This window comes from Rhinopithecus roxellana, chromosome 1 (assembly GCF_007565055.1).
Source record: "Rhinopithecus roxellana isolate Shanxi Qingling chromosome 1, ASM756505v1, whole genome shotgun sequence".
NCBI classification, from domain to species: domain Eukaryota; kingdom Metazoa; phylum Chordata; class Mammalia; order Primates; family Cercopithecidae; genus Rhinopithecus; species Rhinopithecus roxellana.
The window spans coordinates 46447147-46462479 of NC_044549.1; the positions used below are offsets into that span (position 1 = coordinate 46447147).

A 15333-nucleotide genomic window follows, 5' to 3' on the forward strand; every position below is an offset into this window, starting at 1 on the left:
TAACACCTTTCCTTTTTTTATTAGACAGAGTCTCACTCTGTCACCCAGGCTGGAGTGCAGTGGCACAATCTCAACTCACGGCAGCCGCCACCTCCCCAGTTCAAGTTATTCTCGTGCCTCAGCCCCGCAAATAGCTGGGATTACAGGCATGTGCCACCAAGACTGGCTAATTTTTGTAGTTTTAGAGTTTCACTATGTTGGTCAGGCTGGTCTTGAACTCCTGGCCTCAAGTGATCTGCCTGCCTTGGCCTCCCAAGTGCTGGGATTAGAGACGTAAGCCACTGCGCCCAGCCTTATTTGGATTGCATATTTGCATATGGCTGTAGTTTTCTCTACCTAGCTATTATACTGAAAGTAAATCAAGCCATACAGATTGTCTTATGCTCCTTTACAACTTGTGCAACTATTACCAAAGATAAACCCCTGAAAGAAAAGAAACTGTGATTCTAGACTGTTTCTAACAGTCACTCAGACTGTTAGAAATCATAAATGACAGTCCACTCCCCACCCTCCTCTTCTAGTTTCTATACTTTGGTTCTTGCCTCCCTATCTGTAAGCATTCTTTTTTTTTTTGAGACGGAGTCTTGCTCTGTTGTCCAGGCTGGAATGCAGTGGCACGATCTCGGCTCACTGCAACCTCCGCCTCCTGGGTTCAAGCAATTCTCTCGCCTCAGCCTTCTGAGTAGCTGGGATTACAGGCCTGCCCCACCACACCCAGCTAATTTTTGTATTTTTAGTAGAGATGGGGTTTCACCATGTTGGCCAGGCTGATCTCGAATTCCTGACCTCGTGATCCACCCAGCTTGGCCTCTCAAAGTGCTGGGATTACAGGCGTGAGCCACCGTGCCTGGCCTCTGTAAGCATTCTTAATACGATGTACCTTGAGCTCCTTGAAGAAAACTCACTAGATTTCTCTCTATCCATACTTCCTGCCCCAAACTCAGCATAAGAAAATGATATAACCTGATATTTGGAAGCTTAAGGAATAACCTGAACAAATCATAACCTCAATTATCTAACTAGTTTTCTTTTAAAATAAAAAACTATCACTTTATATATGAGTTAACTAAAGTCACATAGATTTTTTCCAACCAAGAAAAACTGGCCACATTAGATGAAACTTCTACTATGCAGTGTAGCACAGTACATGAGTGGTTAGTGTTGCTTATTTCTACAACAGACAGTAGATTGCCAAGCATGGTGGTGGGTGCCTGGAGTCCCAGCTACTCAGGAGGCTGAGGCAGGAGAACGGTGTGAACCCGGTGGGCAGAGCTTGCAGTGAGCCAAGACAGCACCACTGCACTCCAGCCTTGGCAAGACAGCAAGACTCCGCCTCAAAAAAAAAAAAAAAAAAAAAAAAAAAGAATATGTTACTTATATAATCTGGGCAGTTTGCCACCTAGATTTTGACTTAGTGGGTTTAGTTTATTTGCAACAATATAAGATGCTCAATAAATGGAGAAAGACCTTGGGCACATCTCTTTCAAGAAACATATACAAGCTGGGCACAGTGGCATCCACCTGTAGTTCCAGCTATTCGAGAGGCTGAGGCAGGGGGCATTGCTGAGCCCAGCAATTCCAGACCAGCCTGAACAACACAGTGAGACCGCATCTCAAAAAAATATATATATGTCATTTTGGGAGGCCGAGGCAGGTGGATTATGAAGTCAGGAGACCGAGACCATCCTGGCTAACACGGTGAAACCCTGTCTCTACTAAAAATACAAAAAATTAGCCGGGCATGGTGGCGGGCACCTGTAACTCCAGCTACTCGGGAGGCTGAGGCAGGAGAATGGTGTGAACCCGGGAGGCGGAGCTTGCAGTGAGATGAGATCGCGCCACTGCACTCCAGCCTGGGGACAGAGCGAGACTCTGTCTCAAAAAACAAACAAACAAACAAAAAAATACATATGTGTGTGTATATATATGTATATAGGTGTGTGTGTACATATATATGTACACACACACAATCCAATATGCAAAAGAAAGCATTTACAGAGTACCTAAGGCCACATAAAAGTAGAAGACTCCAGGCCCTCCCACTCACTGCTCTTAACAGTCTAGTTTGGGGAAAGATAAACATGAATGAAGCAAGTACTAGAAGAATCATTTTGGTAATCCCTCTAAAACAATCTTTCTGGTTTTCTGAATTTTAGAAAATAACAAAACTATTTTAGTAATCTATTTTAATAAGAATATAAAAATAATCTATTGGAACAGCTAGATCTATAAAAGAGATTCTACATATTAAGAATCTGATATAACAATGACCAATATACACAATTATCCAGAATTTAAGACAAACAAATCTTATTACTAATTATATAGCAATTATACACTTTAACAAGAACATAAGGGCAAAAGAACTGCCTTGGTGACATTATTGGTCATATTAAACTTAAAATTATGCACACAATATGGATAGTAAATAAAATTCGGCAGTTCAGAAAACCTGGCTGGGTCAAAAAAGGAAGGAAAAACATTCAATTGACAGAATATTTTCCATTCAACCAAAAAATACTAATTGACAAAATATTAGTATTAATCAAAAATATTACCAAAATGTAAATCAAAAATGATTCTCTAATGGATGTACAGTCACCAAAGTCATACATTTAGCTTACTAAGTTTTCCAGAGCTTTTTTTGAGAGTGACTTATAATTTTAGTTCTTAATCCAGAGAACACCTCTTATATACCATGCATGTTAGTATAATACTTATTAAAAACCTCAATGGAACCATAGATGCAAATTAAGTGAAAGAAGCCAATCTCAATGTTTACATACTGTATATGATGTGACATTCTAAAAAAAAAAAAAAAACTATGGCGATAATAAAAAGATCAGTGGTTGCCAGGAGTTGAGGAAGGAGATGAACAGGTGCAGCAGAGAGGATTTTTAGGACAGTAATAGTATTCTGTATAAAATGATAATGGTGGGTACATGTTATCATCCATTTGTCCAAACTCAAAAACTGCCCGACACCAAGTGTGAACCCTGACGTAAATGATGGTCTTTGCTGATGATAACGCTGTTTCAATGTAGGTTCACCACCCACAACAAATACAGCTCTCTGGTGTGGGATGCTGATAGTTAAGGAGGCTCTGAGAGGTCAGTAGGGATGGGTGTGGAAGAGAAGGTATATGGGAATTCTCTGTATACTCTGCTCAAAGTTGCTAACTCTACTAAACCTATAACTGCTCTAAAAAATAGTCTATTAAAAAAAAAAAAAAAGGCCAGGCATGGTGGCTCACACCTGTAATCCCAGAACTTTGGGAGGCCAAGGCGGGTGGATCGCCTGAGGTCAGAAGTTTGAGACCAGCCTGCCTAACACATGGCAAAACTCCATCTCTACTAAAATACAAAAATTAGCTGAGTGTTGTCGGGGGTGCCTATAATCCTAGCTACTCGGGAGGCTGAGGCAAGATAATTGCTTGAACTTGGGAGGCTGAGGTTGCAGTGAGCAGGGATCACGCCACTACACTCCAGCCTGGGCCACAGAGCAAAACTCTGTCTCAAAAAATAAAAAAAATTAAAACTAAAATTAAAAAAATCAAGTTAACATCACAACCTCCTAATCACCAAAATTTAAAAATATTCATTTAGATTTTATATTCAAAATGTGTATGAAAAATCAGGGGCATTTTGTTAATATGTTATGGTTTATAAAGTCAGGCATAATAGGTCATCAGAACATGCAGACCTCGCCTTTGTCTGGTAAGAATTTACGCAGTGTAGAAATTAGTGCTGAAGGATTCACTAGAAAAATTCTAATAGACTTCATAAATTTGGTCCTGCAAAACAAAAAAGCCTCATCTGCCTAAGCACATATCCAACTAAAAAACTCTAACTGAACCAAATTGCCAAGTAAAGGTCCGTATAACGTAGATTTTGAATTATCCACCACATTTAAAGACTAAGCAAAACCAAAATCTTAAATACATAGGTCTCACCCCATGTTAAGTAATTCCTGAATACACTGGCTTCTTTTAATATGGAAATGCTCTCACAAACTCTAGCTGATATTAGTAAAATCAAGTATTTATCATACACCTTTGTGAAATTTTCTTGGTATACAAACTAGATGGTTCATTATTAAGTATATGTAAAAAGTATATAATTTTCTTATCTTGAGCCGTGCATATTCAACAAGCAAAATCATATAAGGAAAACTATAAAATTAAAATTACTTTTCTCATTTTTCTGATATCTGCAACAACACTTAATAAACCCTTCTAGAAAAAAGCAATGGTTTAATTTTATAAAACTTCAGTCACAATCATACCCCCAATCAAGTTATCAAATTTCAAATTCAGTTTTAAACTTGAAAAGGATTTCACTAAATGTGAATATGTAAAATATTTAGCAAATAAAGTGCATACATTCAGAAATGAAAAATTAAATAGACTGAGAGGCACCATTCAAAACAACATTGTAACTGTTATTAAAACAAAACCTTACTTGTCTGGGTTTTTCACTCTGAATGTTGCATTAAGCGCTTTTAACCTGGAGTCTGCCTGGAAAAAATAATTTGTTCACTTAATACAATTACATTTCAGGGTATAAAATTCAAACAATTTTACTTTCCCTTTAGAATTAAGATGCTCAAGTACAGTTTTCTTCATATCAATTGTTGTAAACACATTAAACATGCCTAAAAAAAAGCTTAGTAATTATTTTTGAAAACACTACAAAAACATACTATAAAATAGACTGAATACAAGGCATTCAATGGTACCAAAGTAAAACAACTGTACACACCAACCAATACACGAACAGGCATATAGCAATGCATTATTAGAATTCGGAAGAGGTCATGTGAAAACAGTAGTTTTTCTCTAAGCCAAAAAAAAGCAATGATCTGTATATATAAACTAAATGAAACTACTGCTTTAAGGGCTGGGCACAGTGACTCATGCCTGTAATCCCAGCACTTTGGGAGGCCGAGACAGGAGGATCACTTGAGGTCAGGAGGTTGAGACCAGCCTGGCCAATATGGATAAACCTCGACTCTACTAAAAATACAAAAAAATTAGCTAGGTGTGGTGGCACGTGCCTGTAATCCCAGCTACTTGGGAGGCTGAGGCAGGAGAGTCACTTCAACCTGGGAGGCAGAGGTTGCAGTGGGCTGAGACCATGCCACTGCACTCCAGCCTGGGCGACAGAGAGACTCCATTTCAAAAAAGAAACTACCGCTTTAGAGTCTGCATCTACTGAGAATAGTTCTCAGATGGAATCCAAAGCAAATGTACATTGGTTTTTCTCATTTTCACAATCTATATTTTAGAAGAAAGAATATAGAAATACATGTACTAACACTCTACTAAATAAAACGAGCTAGATGACAGCAATTACTTTCTAGCTAGCAGAAAATGTTGTAAGACAACACAACTTTTTTAACTACTTTATTCACTTATTTCTAGATAATTACTCTCAAAGAAGAAACAGGGAGATAAATACTAAATAATAATTTCACTGCATAAAATGTTTACTTAACACATTCAAATCCTGTCCTGTCCTAAATTCTCATTTTAAAAAAAAAGACAACCAAACAACTTTTCTAACCAAGGTACAAGAACTATTAGGGTTCATAAAAGGTAGCTCAATCAGGAATCAATTTCAAAATGTGGTCTGGTTTTTAAAATCCCACCTTGAAAATTTCACACTATTATAACTTTCAACCCATAATTACAAATACTGTTAATGCATAAATAAACAAAACAAAAATATTACTAAGGCTTCCCAGATTACCTGGTTAAGAAAATAAAAACAAATATAACAAATATACTACACACAAGTTCAGTCTCCTAGAACGTCAGACCAAAAGAGATTTAAAGAGCTATCTAAAGAATACCTAAAGTAGTTTATTTTGATTTTAGGGAATTCTCTTATGGAATTCTCCTATTTCTAAAATCAGTATTTCACAAATTCTGGACCTTTCTTACATCTCAAGGAAAAATGAGCTAATATATGTCAAAGTCCTTATAAATAAAAACATCTATGAATTTAAGGCATATATTAAAAATCACTAAAAACCAAAGGATCTTGTAAGTGTTTATGACTTCAGTCACATGCAAAATGTGATTCTTTAAATGAAGATGAAACTACATAAAACACTAAGGAAAAAAATATTCATTTGTATCTTTTCTTGAATCTCATGCTTTTTAACACCAGCAATTTATTTTTTACTTTTAAAGTCACCGATTTACCAATTTAAAAGCCATTTATAAATGTAAAAGATCACCATTCTAACTTTTGCTTACCAAATGTTTTGTCAGATCAGGTCCATCTCCACATCCAACTCAATCTGCTTATTTCACAAGATTACACAAAAAGGAGAAAGCTGCCTAAAATGTCACCAAACCAGAAACTTTTCCCAAAAGCTGGATCTCTGAAAAACTAACTGGACTGTTTCAAATCTGATAGGTTATCGCCCACCTAATCGGATTCCCCATTCAACACCTAAAGATGCCCCTTAATTCATTATTGTTTCCTATGATCCTATTTTACTCCCTCTAGAACAGCATTATCTGAAATCATATTATTCACTTGATTCTTGGCTGTCATTAAGAATATAAGAGCCGGCCGGGCGCGGTGGCTCAAGCCTGTAATCCCAGCACTTTGGGAGGCCGAGACGGGCGGATCACGAGGTCAGGAGATCGAGACCATCCTGGCTAACATGGTGAAACCCCGTCTCTACTAAAAATACAAAAAACTAGCCGGGCGAGGTGGCGGGCGCCTGTAGTCCCAGCTACTCGGGAGGCTGAGGCAGGAGAATGGCGTGAACCCGGGAGGCAGAGCTTGCAGTGAGCCGAGATTGCGCCACTGCACTCCAGTCTGGGCGACAGAGCGAGACTCCGCCTAAAAAAAAAGAAAAAAAAAAAAAGAATATAAGAGCCATAGGCCAGGCGCAGTGGCTCATGCCTGTAATCCCAGCACTCTGGGAGGCTGAGGCAGGCGGATCACGAGGTCAAGAGTTTGAAACCAGCGTGGCCAATATGGCGAAACCCTGTCCCTACTAAAAATACAAAAAATTAGCCCGGCGTGGTGGCTCATGCCTATAATCCCAGCTACTCAGGAGGCTGAGGCAGGAGAATCCCTTGAACCCGGGAGGCAGACTTTGCAGTGAGCCGAGATCGCACCATGGCACTCTAGCCTGGGCGACAGAGCAAGACTTCATCTCAAAAAAAAAAAAAAAAGAATACAAGAGCCATAAAAGGACTCAGTGTGAAGGTGTCCCGTGGACTGTACAAAGGCTGCTGTGGCAACACTTTTACCTGCTTTATCTTCCCCAACACATTACCTAGTAAGGCACACCCTGCCTGGGCCTCCCTCTCAAGGAGCATTCCTCTTCCTTGGCCTCTGGTAACTCCACTGCAGGTTTCTTATCATCACTAATGTCTCAGCTCAAATGTAAGCTTTTTAAAGGAGGTTGACCATGTGACCTGGTTTGCCCAGGACAGTCCTGATTTATGACTGTCGTCCTAGTCTTTTTTCTTTTTTTTTGAGACAGAGTCTTGCTCTGTCACCCAGGTTGGAGTGCAACGTGTTGTCCTCATCTTAAACGTCCCCATTTCCTCTCTAAAGGGTTCCCACTTGGACAATAAACTTTATGGTCACCCATCTTAGGGTAACCCTTAAAAATAATGCCTGCTGTCATATTCCTCAACAAGGATGATGCTTTATTTCTTTTATACTACTTACCACTATTTTAAAGTATCTTATCTTTTATTTAAATGCTAACTTAATGTCTCCAACGATTAAAATATAAGCTCCACAACAACACAGAGTTTATGAATATTTCCAGCTCATTCACTACTGTATCCACAACACTTAGAAGAGTACCTCACGCTGTAGGGACCAGCATTTGGAATCTCCACGTTGGATCTCTCAGAGTTCCTGTGCAATAACGAGATTAACAGAGATCCTAACTAAGGGCCCAGACCTTGGCTCTGGTAGTTCTTGCTCCAAGGAAGAGGCAGGGTCCTGGGTTCTTATGAATCAGACTAAATTCATCTAAGGATTGGGTATTTAGAAGAATACTTTCATGACTAACCATGTTAACTGAGTTAAAATGTTACTTTTATATTAAATCAACTAGTTTATATGTTCATTACTCTAGGGATAAACCCTTTGCTCTTCTTTCACTGAATTAAGTAAAATGAGTATTTATATTTTGTGTAGGTATTTATTCTTAAATAGAAACAGAGTCTCGCTATGTTGCCCAGTCTGGTCTCAAACTCCTGGGCTCAAGTGATTCTCCTGCCTCAGCTTCTCAAGTAGCTAGGACTATAGGAACATGCCACCAAGCCCAGATTGAGTATTTATACAACTATTCCACCCCCAAAAAAGAAGAAATGCCAAAAACCAGTAATGATGAAAAAATTGGTTGCTCCTGCTTACGTTAAATAGAACACAGATAAAAAGAAACTAAATTTTGGCCGGGTGCGGTGGCTCACGCCTACAATCCCAGCACTTTGGGAGGCCGAAGCAGGCAGATCACGAGGTCAGGAGATTGAGATCATCCTGGCTAACACGATGAAACCCTGTCTCTACTAAAAATACAAAAAAATTAGCCAGGCGTGGTGGTGGGTGCCTGTAGTCCCAGCTACTCTGGAGGCCAAGGCAGGAGAATGGCTTGAACCAGGGAGGTGGAGCTTGCAGGGAGCCGAGATTGCGCCACTGCACTCCAGCCTGGGCACTCCAGCCTGGGCGACAGAGAGAAACTCCATCTCAAAAAAAAAAGAAACTAAATTTTAGATTATCTTGCTGGGTGTAAAAATCACTCTCAAACATTTGAAGAAAATATTAATCTAGGCCAAAACTACAGATCAAATAAGTCTGAGAAAAGGAAAATTAAAGTAAGATAACATTTCAATTTGAGGATAACAATCCAAGAGCCAAGGTCAAATATTCTTATAAGATATGAATATTTGGTCTCATTCAGAATGACCTCATTTTCACAGAAATAAAGCTTTCAGTACTTCCTTTACCAACAATCTCTGCAGATACTAATTACATAATTAATAAGAGAGGTAATATGGGATGGTAATTAAGGAGGGCTTTGAGTTAGTCTAGACTTGGATTCAGCCTCTACCACTTGTAATTATGTGACCTGGGCTAAGTCACGTTCTAGAGTTCCTCATCTAATAAATGAGAATATTGACTCACCTCAAAGGTACTGAGGCAATCTTCAGCAAAATAAACATAGTATAATTATAGCATAGTGCCTAGCAAATAGTAAGAATATATGATGATGGTAATACTTAGATAAGAAACTGCTTTAGATTCTAAAAAACGTTTTCTTCTTTTTTACCACTTTTGAAAATCTTTCTAAAATTATCTTCTTAAAAATAGTTTTCTTTATCGCCATATAGCAATAGTTGTCAAATTTTAGGCTAATGGGATTAAGGACCTCTGGGACGAATTCAGTATTTTGAACAAACAATCCCATCAATTGGGTTACATGCAGTCCACTGACCACACACTGAATTAAGAGTACACAAGCAAAATTCTACTTTTTCTTGAGGCCTCCAGTTAACCATTACAAACAACAAATACTGAATCCATTGATGATACCCTTAGGGGTTACAGGTGGGTAGGGATTTTGCCTCATGCCAAATGTACCCATTCTGCGACTTGTGACTCACATACCACTGCTACCTCTTTTCCGCTATCAGGCTCAGCTGTCAATTGTCATTATTGTCACAATGTGCCTGTCTCCACTCACTTTTTAATCTTCTGCTAAAATATGTCGTAACCTAAAAAACAGCCAAGTTTGTCTGAATACCTATAATAAAATTAATGGGTCTGCTCCGGGAAGACCAAAATATAGTAGTAAAGTATAGCAGGAAGCCATGTTACATTCCCTTGAACATCTCAGAAGTCAGTTTTGCTTAAATCCCAGCTTTCAACTGTCATCAGGTTAGCTGTAACTGCCAAATATATGACCTCCAGATAAGTGAAACGTCACACACTCATTCTCTCTCTCTCTCTCTCTCTATATATATATACACACACATACATATGTATGTTATGTACATATGATTGTGGACATTTGTATGATGTACACATGTATATGAGACTATGCAAAAAGATCCCATTTCCCTGACAGAAGGAAGGACTTAAAACAAGACATACATCCACAACAAAATAAGGAATACAGAGAGACACATGGGTTTCTGAATTCTCTCCATCAATTTTGTTTCTGGCTCACTTCATTAGAAGTCTGATGTTTTGAATTATTAATTCTGTATATTAATATGACCTTTCAAATACTTTTTAAAAGTATAATACATAAGGCTCCCCCACAATGAAACATTCTATCTAAATACTTAAGTAGCACCTACACATAAGATTCAAGGCACTTAGTAAACAGCAATTTTATAATGATGGGGACACTCAAGAGTTTTCTCAGAATCACTAAAGTTATGGCCAAAAACTGGATTCAAGGACAAAAACTTGTAACTATTAACTACAGTAAAGACTTAATGACTTGAATTTTTGAAATTTTTGTTATATAAAGAGAATTCACTAAAAGATTGTATTTTAATCTTTTCCTTGTTAGCTTTTAACATATCTTGAACTATTTTTCAGAAAACTCTATCTAAACATAAATCAGTTTTTAAACTTTCACGTTATTTCAAATCCAACCCTAAACTAAAATTCTACCATCCCCTCTGAGTGTTATAAAGTGATGAATTACAGCCAAGAAAATTCTAATTGTTTCAGTATATCTGTCAACTAAATATTCATAGCTGGGCACAGTAAAACCAGCACTTTGGGAGGCTGAGGTGAGAGAATCAGTTGAGCTCAGGAGTTCGAAACTAGCCTAGGCAACATAGTGAGACCTCATCTCTACAAAAGAAAAAATGTAAAATTAGCCAGGTATGGTGGCACACACCTGTAGTCTCAGCTACTTGGGAGGCTGAGGCAGGCAGATGGCTTGAGTTCAGGAGTTCAAGGCTGCAGTGAGCTCTGATCACACCACTGCACTCCAGCCTAGGTGACAGAGCAAGACTCTGTCTCAAAATCATAAAAACCTCAAAATATTTATAAATTAGAATCAGTTTATGACAGAACTGGTTTATCATATTTTCTTTGCAGAAAAAAATTTCCTCTTTCTAGTTTGTTTTGTGCCAAATTTCAAATACGTATCTGCCAATGCATGGGAAGTGTTACTGTATGGGACACTTTTTGTATGGGACATAAAAAAATTTTCTTCTTGTCTAGACATATTATATTAAACTTTTGGTACTGTATTTTCATGTGAGTCATTTAACAATTTATATTATGTTATATATCAATTTATATTGTTAGTCTACTTACCTATTCAGTTTACACCAGAGATGAAAACTTTTAAAAGTTTGTAATAACCTTTGTTGTATTTATTTTAGGAAATAAATAAAGAGCAGCATGGAATTCGAGTGTCCAGCTCACCACCACTATGCTCCTTGATTTTCAGATCACCATCTCATTCCCAAACACTAATTCTAATGACTAAATTTAAAAAGCTGTTACAAAAACTAAACAATCCTGTACCACTAACAGATAAAACTAACTTCGAACTATTTCAAAATGACTCCTTTGTCCCCATTTAAAACTGGCCACCATGTCTCAACAGACAGAAGAAGCATGACCGAGGGCTTATCTTTTAGACTGCTAAGGTTGGACTCTTTCATATCTGATAGAGTGAGCAATTGTCGAGGGCAGGGATATGAGTGGAAAGAGGACAGAAGAAAAAAAAAGAGGCAAGGTATAATACTAGTACACTGGGCAAAATCTACAACTTGTATTTAAATTACTGCTTCATTACTACAAACACTAACTAAAAAAAAACAAAATAAATCACTGTTTCACAATGTTCCTTCCCTGTAGAATAAATTTGCCCATTACAGTCTAATTAGTAACTAAAATTACACAAATTGAAAGTGAACTGTAGTGTCTCTTTAAAAACCTTACCAATGACACTTATTGTAAAGACGATTTCCAACATTCGTTTACACAGTAAATACCAAGTTCACAATTAGTGCATGGCACCATGCTGGGAACTGTAAAGGAACGTGGCAAATTTCACAGAAACATTCTTACCTTCAGCTGAAACCCAGTTTCATTCACAGTCTCCTTCCAGTTACCTTCCTAAAAATTGAAGTTAATTTTAGAAATCATTACTGCAAAGCAAATATTCCAAATTAAATAAATTAAATTCCTATCATTCTGTTCTTACTTCAGCAGGGATTGGAGAGAGAGGTTTAAAAAAATTTCTTTTCACTTCAAAATTAAACATTCAATCCGGCCGGGCGTGGTGGCTCAAGCCTGTAATCCCAGCACTTATGGAGGTCGAGATGGACGGATCACGAGGTCAGGAGATTGAGACCATCCTGGCTAACACAGTGAAACCCTGTCTCTACTAAAAATACAAAAAAAGTAGCCAGGCGTGGTGGCGGGCGCCTGTAGTCCCAGCAACTCCGGAGGCTGAGGCAGGAGAATGGCGTGAACCCGGGAGATGGAGTTTGCAGTGAGCCAAGATCGCACCACTGCACTCCAGCCTGGGCGACACAGCGAGACTCCATCTCAAAACAAAACAATTCAATCCAACTTCTAAAAGATAACCAAATGGTGCACCTAAGATTTCATAGATCTGAGCTTCAAAATACTGAAGACAAATTTTACTATTATTTAAATGATACCAAAAATACCATCATCAGTATCTTTAAATAGAAAAATGTTAGCCAAAAGAATAACATAATCCATTAATTGGAAATTCACAACAAAAAAATAAAGTGCATATAAATTAACAAAAAGATCCTTAAAATAAGTATTCTACAATTTTTTTTAAGAAACCCAAATTAAATGAATATTTTACTAAGACTAAATAAAAGAAAAATACCTGTGTTAAAAACAGATAGAAGATTTTGTCTCTACAAAGGATGGGATGTGAAGCAATCCTCAAGAGAAAGTTTTCTAAACCAATCCGTCGCCTCTCCACAAAATCTGGATCCATGTTGTCAGCAGAGAGTTTATGCCAAACAAATTCTGCCTAGGTAAACAAAACAATCATTAAGAATAGTCTCAATGCTGAAGACTTCTAAACTACTGCCATTTCACTTCTTACCCGTTTTTCTGGCAGAGGTGGCACAACAATATGTGGATAATAAACTAAAAGGTAGTTTCTCAACAACTCAAATTCACTATATCGCCGCCACAGTGAGTCTGTTAGAACACTCTGACCATCGGTATGTTCAACTGACCTGAAAAGGAACAGAACGACACTGAAGTTATTTTTTAAAAACAAAAATACATACATATAAGTTGGAGTGCAGTGGTACAATCACGGCTCATTGCAACCTTGACCTCCTGGGCTCAGGCACTCCACCCACCTCAGCCTCCTGAGTAGCTGGGACCACAGGCACATGTCACCACATTGGCTAATACTTTAATTTTTTGTAGAAATGGGGTCCAGCTATGTTGCCCAGGCTGGTGTGAAACTCCTGGGCTTACGTCATCCTCCTGCCTTGGCCTCATGTATTTTCATATTTAATCCTTATGACAACCCTGTGAGGCAGAGATTTATTATCCTCATTTTACAGATGAGGACACAACTGCACAGTATATACTCTGCCTATGATCACAAAGGTCTGTGGATAAAGCACTCAGATCCATCTGATTTCAAAGCCCTTACTCCTAACCACTTTCTTTCTGTTACAGAAAGCCTGTTTAAACATAAGAGAATCAGTTTTATTAGGGACACTCTAAAAGCCTTAATGTATAAATAATTGATTTTTTAACATGACAAAATCTAGTTTAGCTAGTACTTCATTAAATAAAAAGCATTTTTAACTTCACTTCTGCCACAATGAGAGAATAACATTCACAACAAAGACCAAGACACCACAAAAACTTCAATTTAGGTTATTAATGAATCAGATTAATCCAAGTACCAAGAAATATCCACAAGAACAAAATATTAATTAGCTCTGAAAGAGTGGCGAAGAGAGGTCATAAAAATTCATCTCTAGCCTTACTTTTAATGATAAAGGGCTGGTAGGCATGTCTCATACATACAAAAGTTCAACTTACTTTTGGGGGAAAGTTAAGGTAAAATCATATAAAGGATATTTTAAATATTTTGACTACTTAGGATTTCTTGCCAGCTATAAGTAAGTCCAATTAGAAAGCATCAGTCTTCTAAACATTATCAGGACCTTGCTATTTTTCTAATTAGCTTGACAATAACCTGTTTGCCCTCCACGAAATGCACAATGTGTATTTTGTACATTAGGACACAAAGTCATAGAAGTTAAATCAGTCTCTGAATAAAGTCTAGAGAAAGTATTTACATCATGCCATGTTCAGCACAATAGATGCTCATTTTTATTATTTTTTAAGTTTGCTACTAAATTTGTTTATTGCATGCTAATAAAAATGAACCAAAATATGAAATGCAAAATGCACAAATGGCTCCCATGGCAAAAATATAGTATTAAATCATAATTTATTTTAAAGAGTATACCTAGACATTAGCTATAACTGATACCATCCCAATTACAATTCCCAACTTCAGCTGAAAAAATACTTGGGTTAATCTCAAGTTTCAAATTATTCAGAATCACTACCAACAAAACCCGTAACTTGTAAATAAGCGGATAAATAAAGCCTATAAGCAGTACACCTACAGGGCTGATAGAAGGTCTGTGTAAGCGTTTAAAAACAAAAAACAAACAAACAAAAAAAAAACGCGACTGGATGTGGTAGCTCACGCCTGTAATCCCAGCACTTTGGGAGGTCAAGGTAGGTGGATCACCTGAGGTCAGGAATTCGAGACCAGCCTGGCCAACATGGTGAAACCCCATCTCTACTAAAAATACAAAAAATTAGCTGGGCGTGGTGGCAGGTGCCCATAATCCCAGCTACTCAGGAGGCTGAGACAGGAGAATCGCTTGAACCTGGGAGGCAGAGGTTGCACTGAGCTGAGATTGTGCCAACGCACTCCAGCCTGGGCAACAAGAGCGAAACTCCATCTCAAAAAACAAACACCAAAAAAAAAAAAAAAAAGAAAGAAACCAAAAAGGCAGGGTCCAGTAGTTTCATTAGAAACTGACTAAAAGCACAGAGACTAAAGCACAGAGACTAAACTGACTAAAAGCACTTTCATTAGACCCCAAAACTACCCCATTTATCTAATCGCTCAACAACTATTTAATAGCACCTCATTGGTTTTCCTTGTAATATTTAATCCTCACAATGAAAATATGATCATTAACCACGCTGTACAAATTAGAAGAATAACATACTGCCTTCCAAGCCATCAAGGAATTACTACCTATTCTAAAAG

General features: G+C 37.7%; 1 protein-coding gene across 1 annotated transcript in view; it reads right to left on the bottom strand.

The window, feature by feature from the left end:
* The window catches only part of SNX4 (sorting nexin 4), a 78531-nt gene that overhangs the window by 41709 nt on the left and 21489 nt on the right, over positions 1 to 15333 (bottom strand). The window contains exons 3-6 of the mRNA XM_010354811.2: positions 13114 to 13249; positions 12889 to 13038; positions 12090 to 12137; positions 4461 to 4516 (exon numbers count right to left, since the gene is read on the bottom strand). Of these exons, the coding sequence (XP_010353113.1) occupies positions 4461 to 4516; positions 12090 to 12137; positions 12889 to 13038; positions 13114 to 13249 (390 nt within the window). The remainder of the gene's footprint in view (positions 1 to 4460; positions 4517 to 12089; positions 12138 to 12888; positions 13039 to 13113; positions 13250 to 15333) is intronic.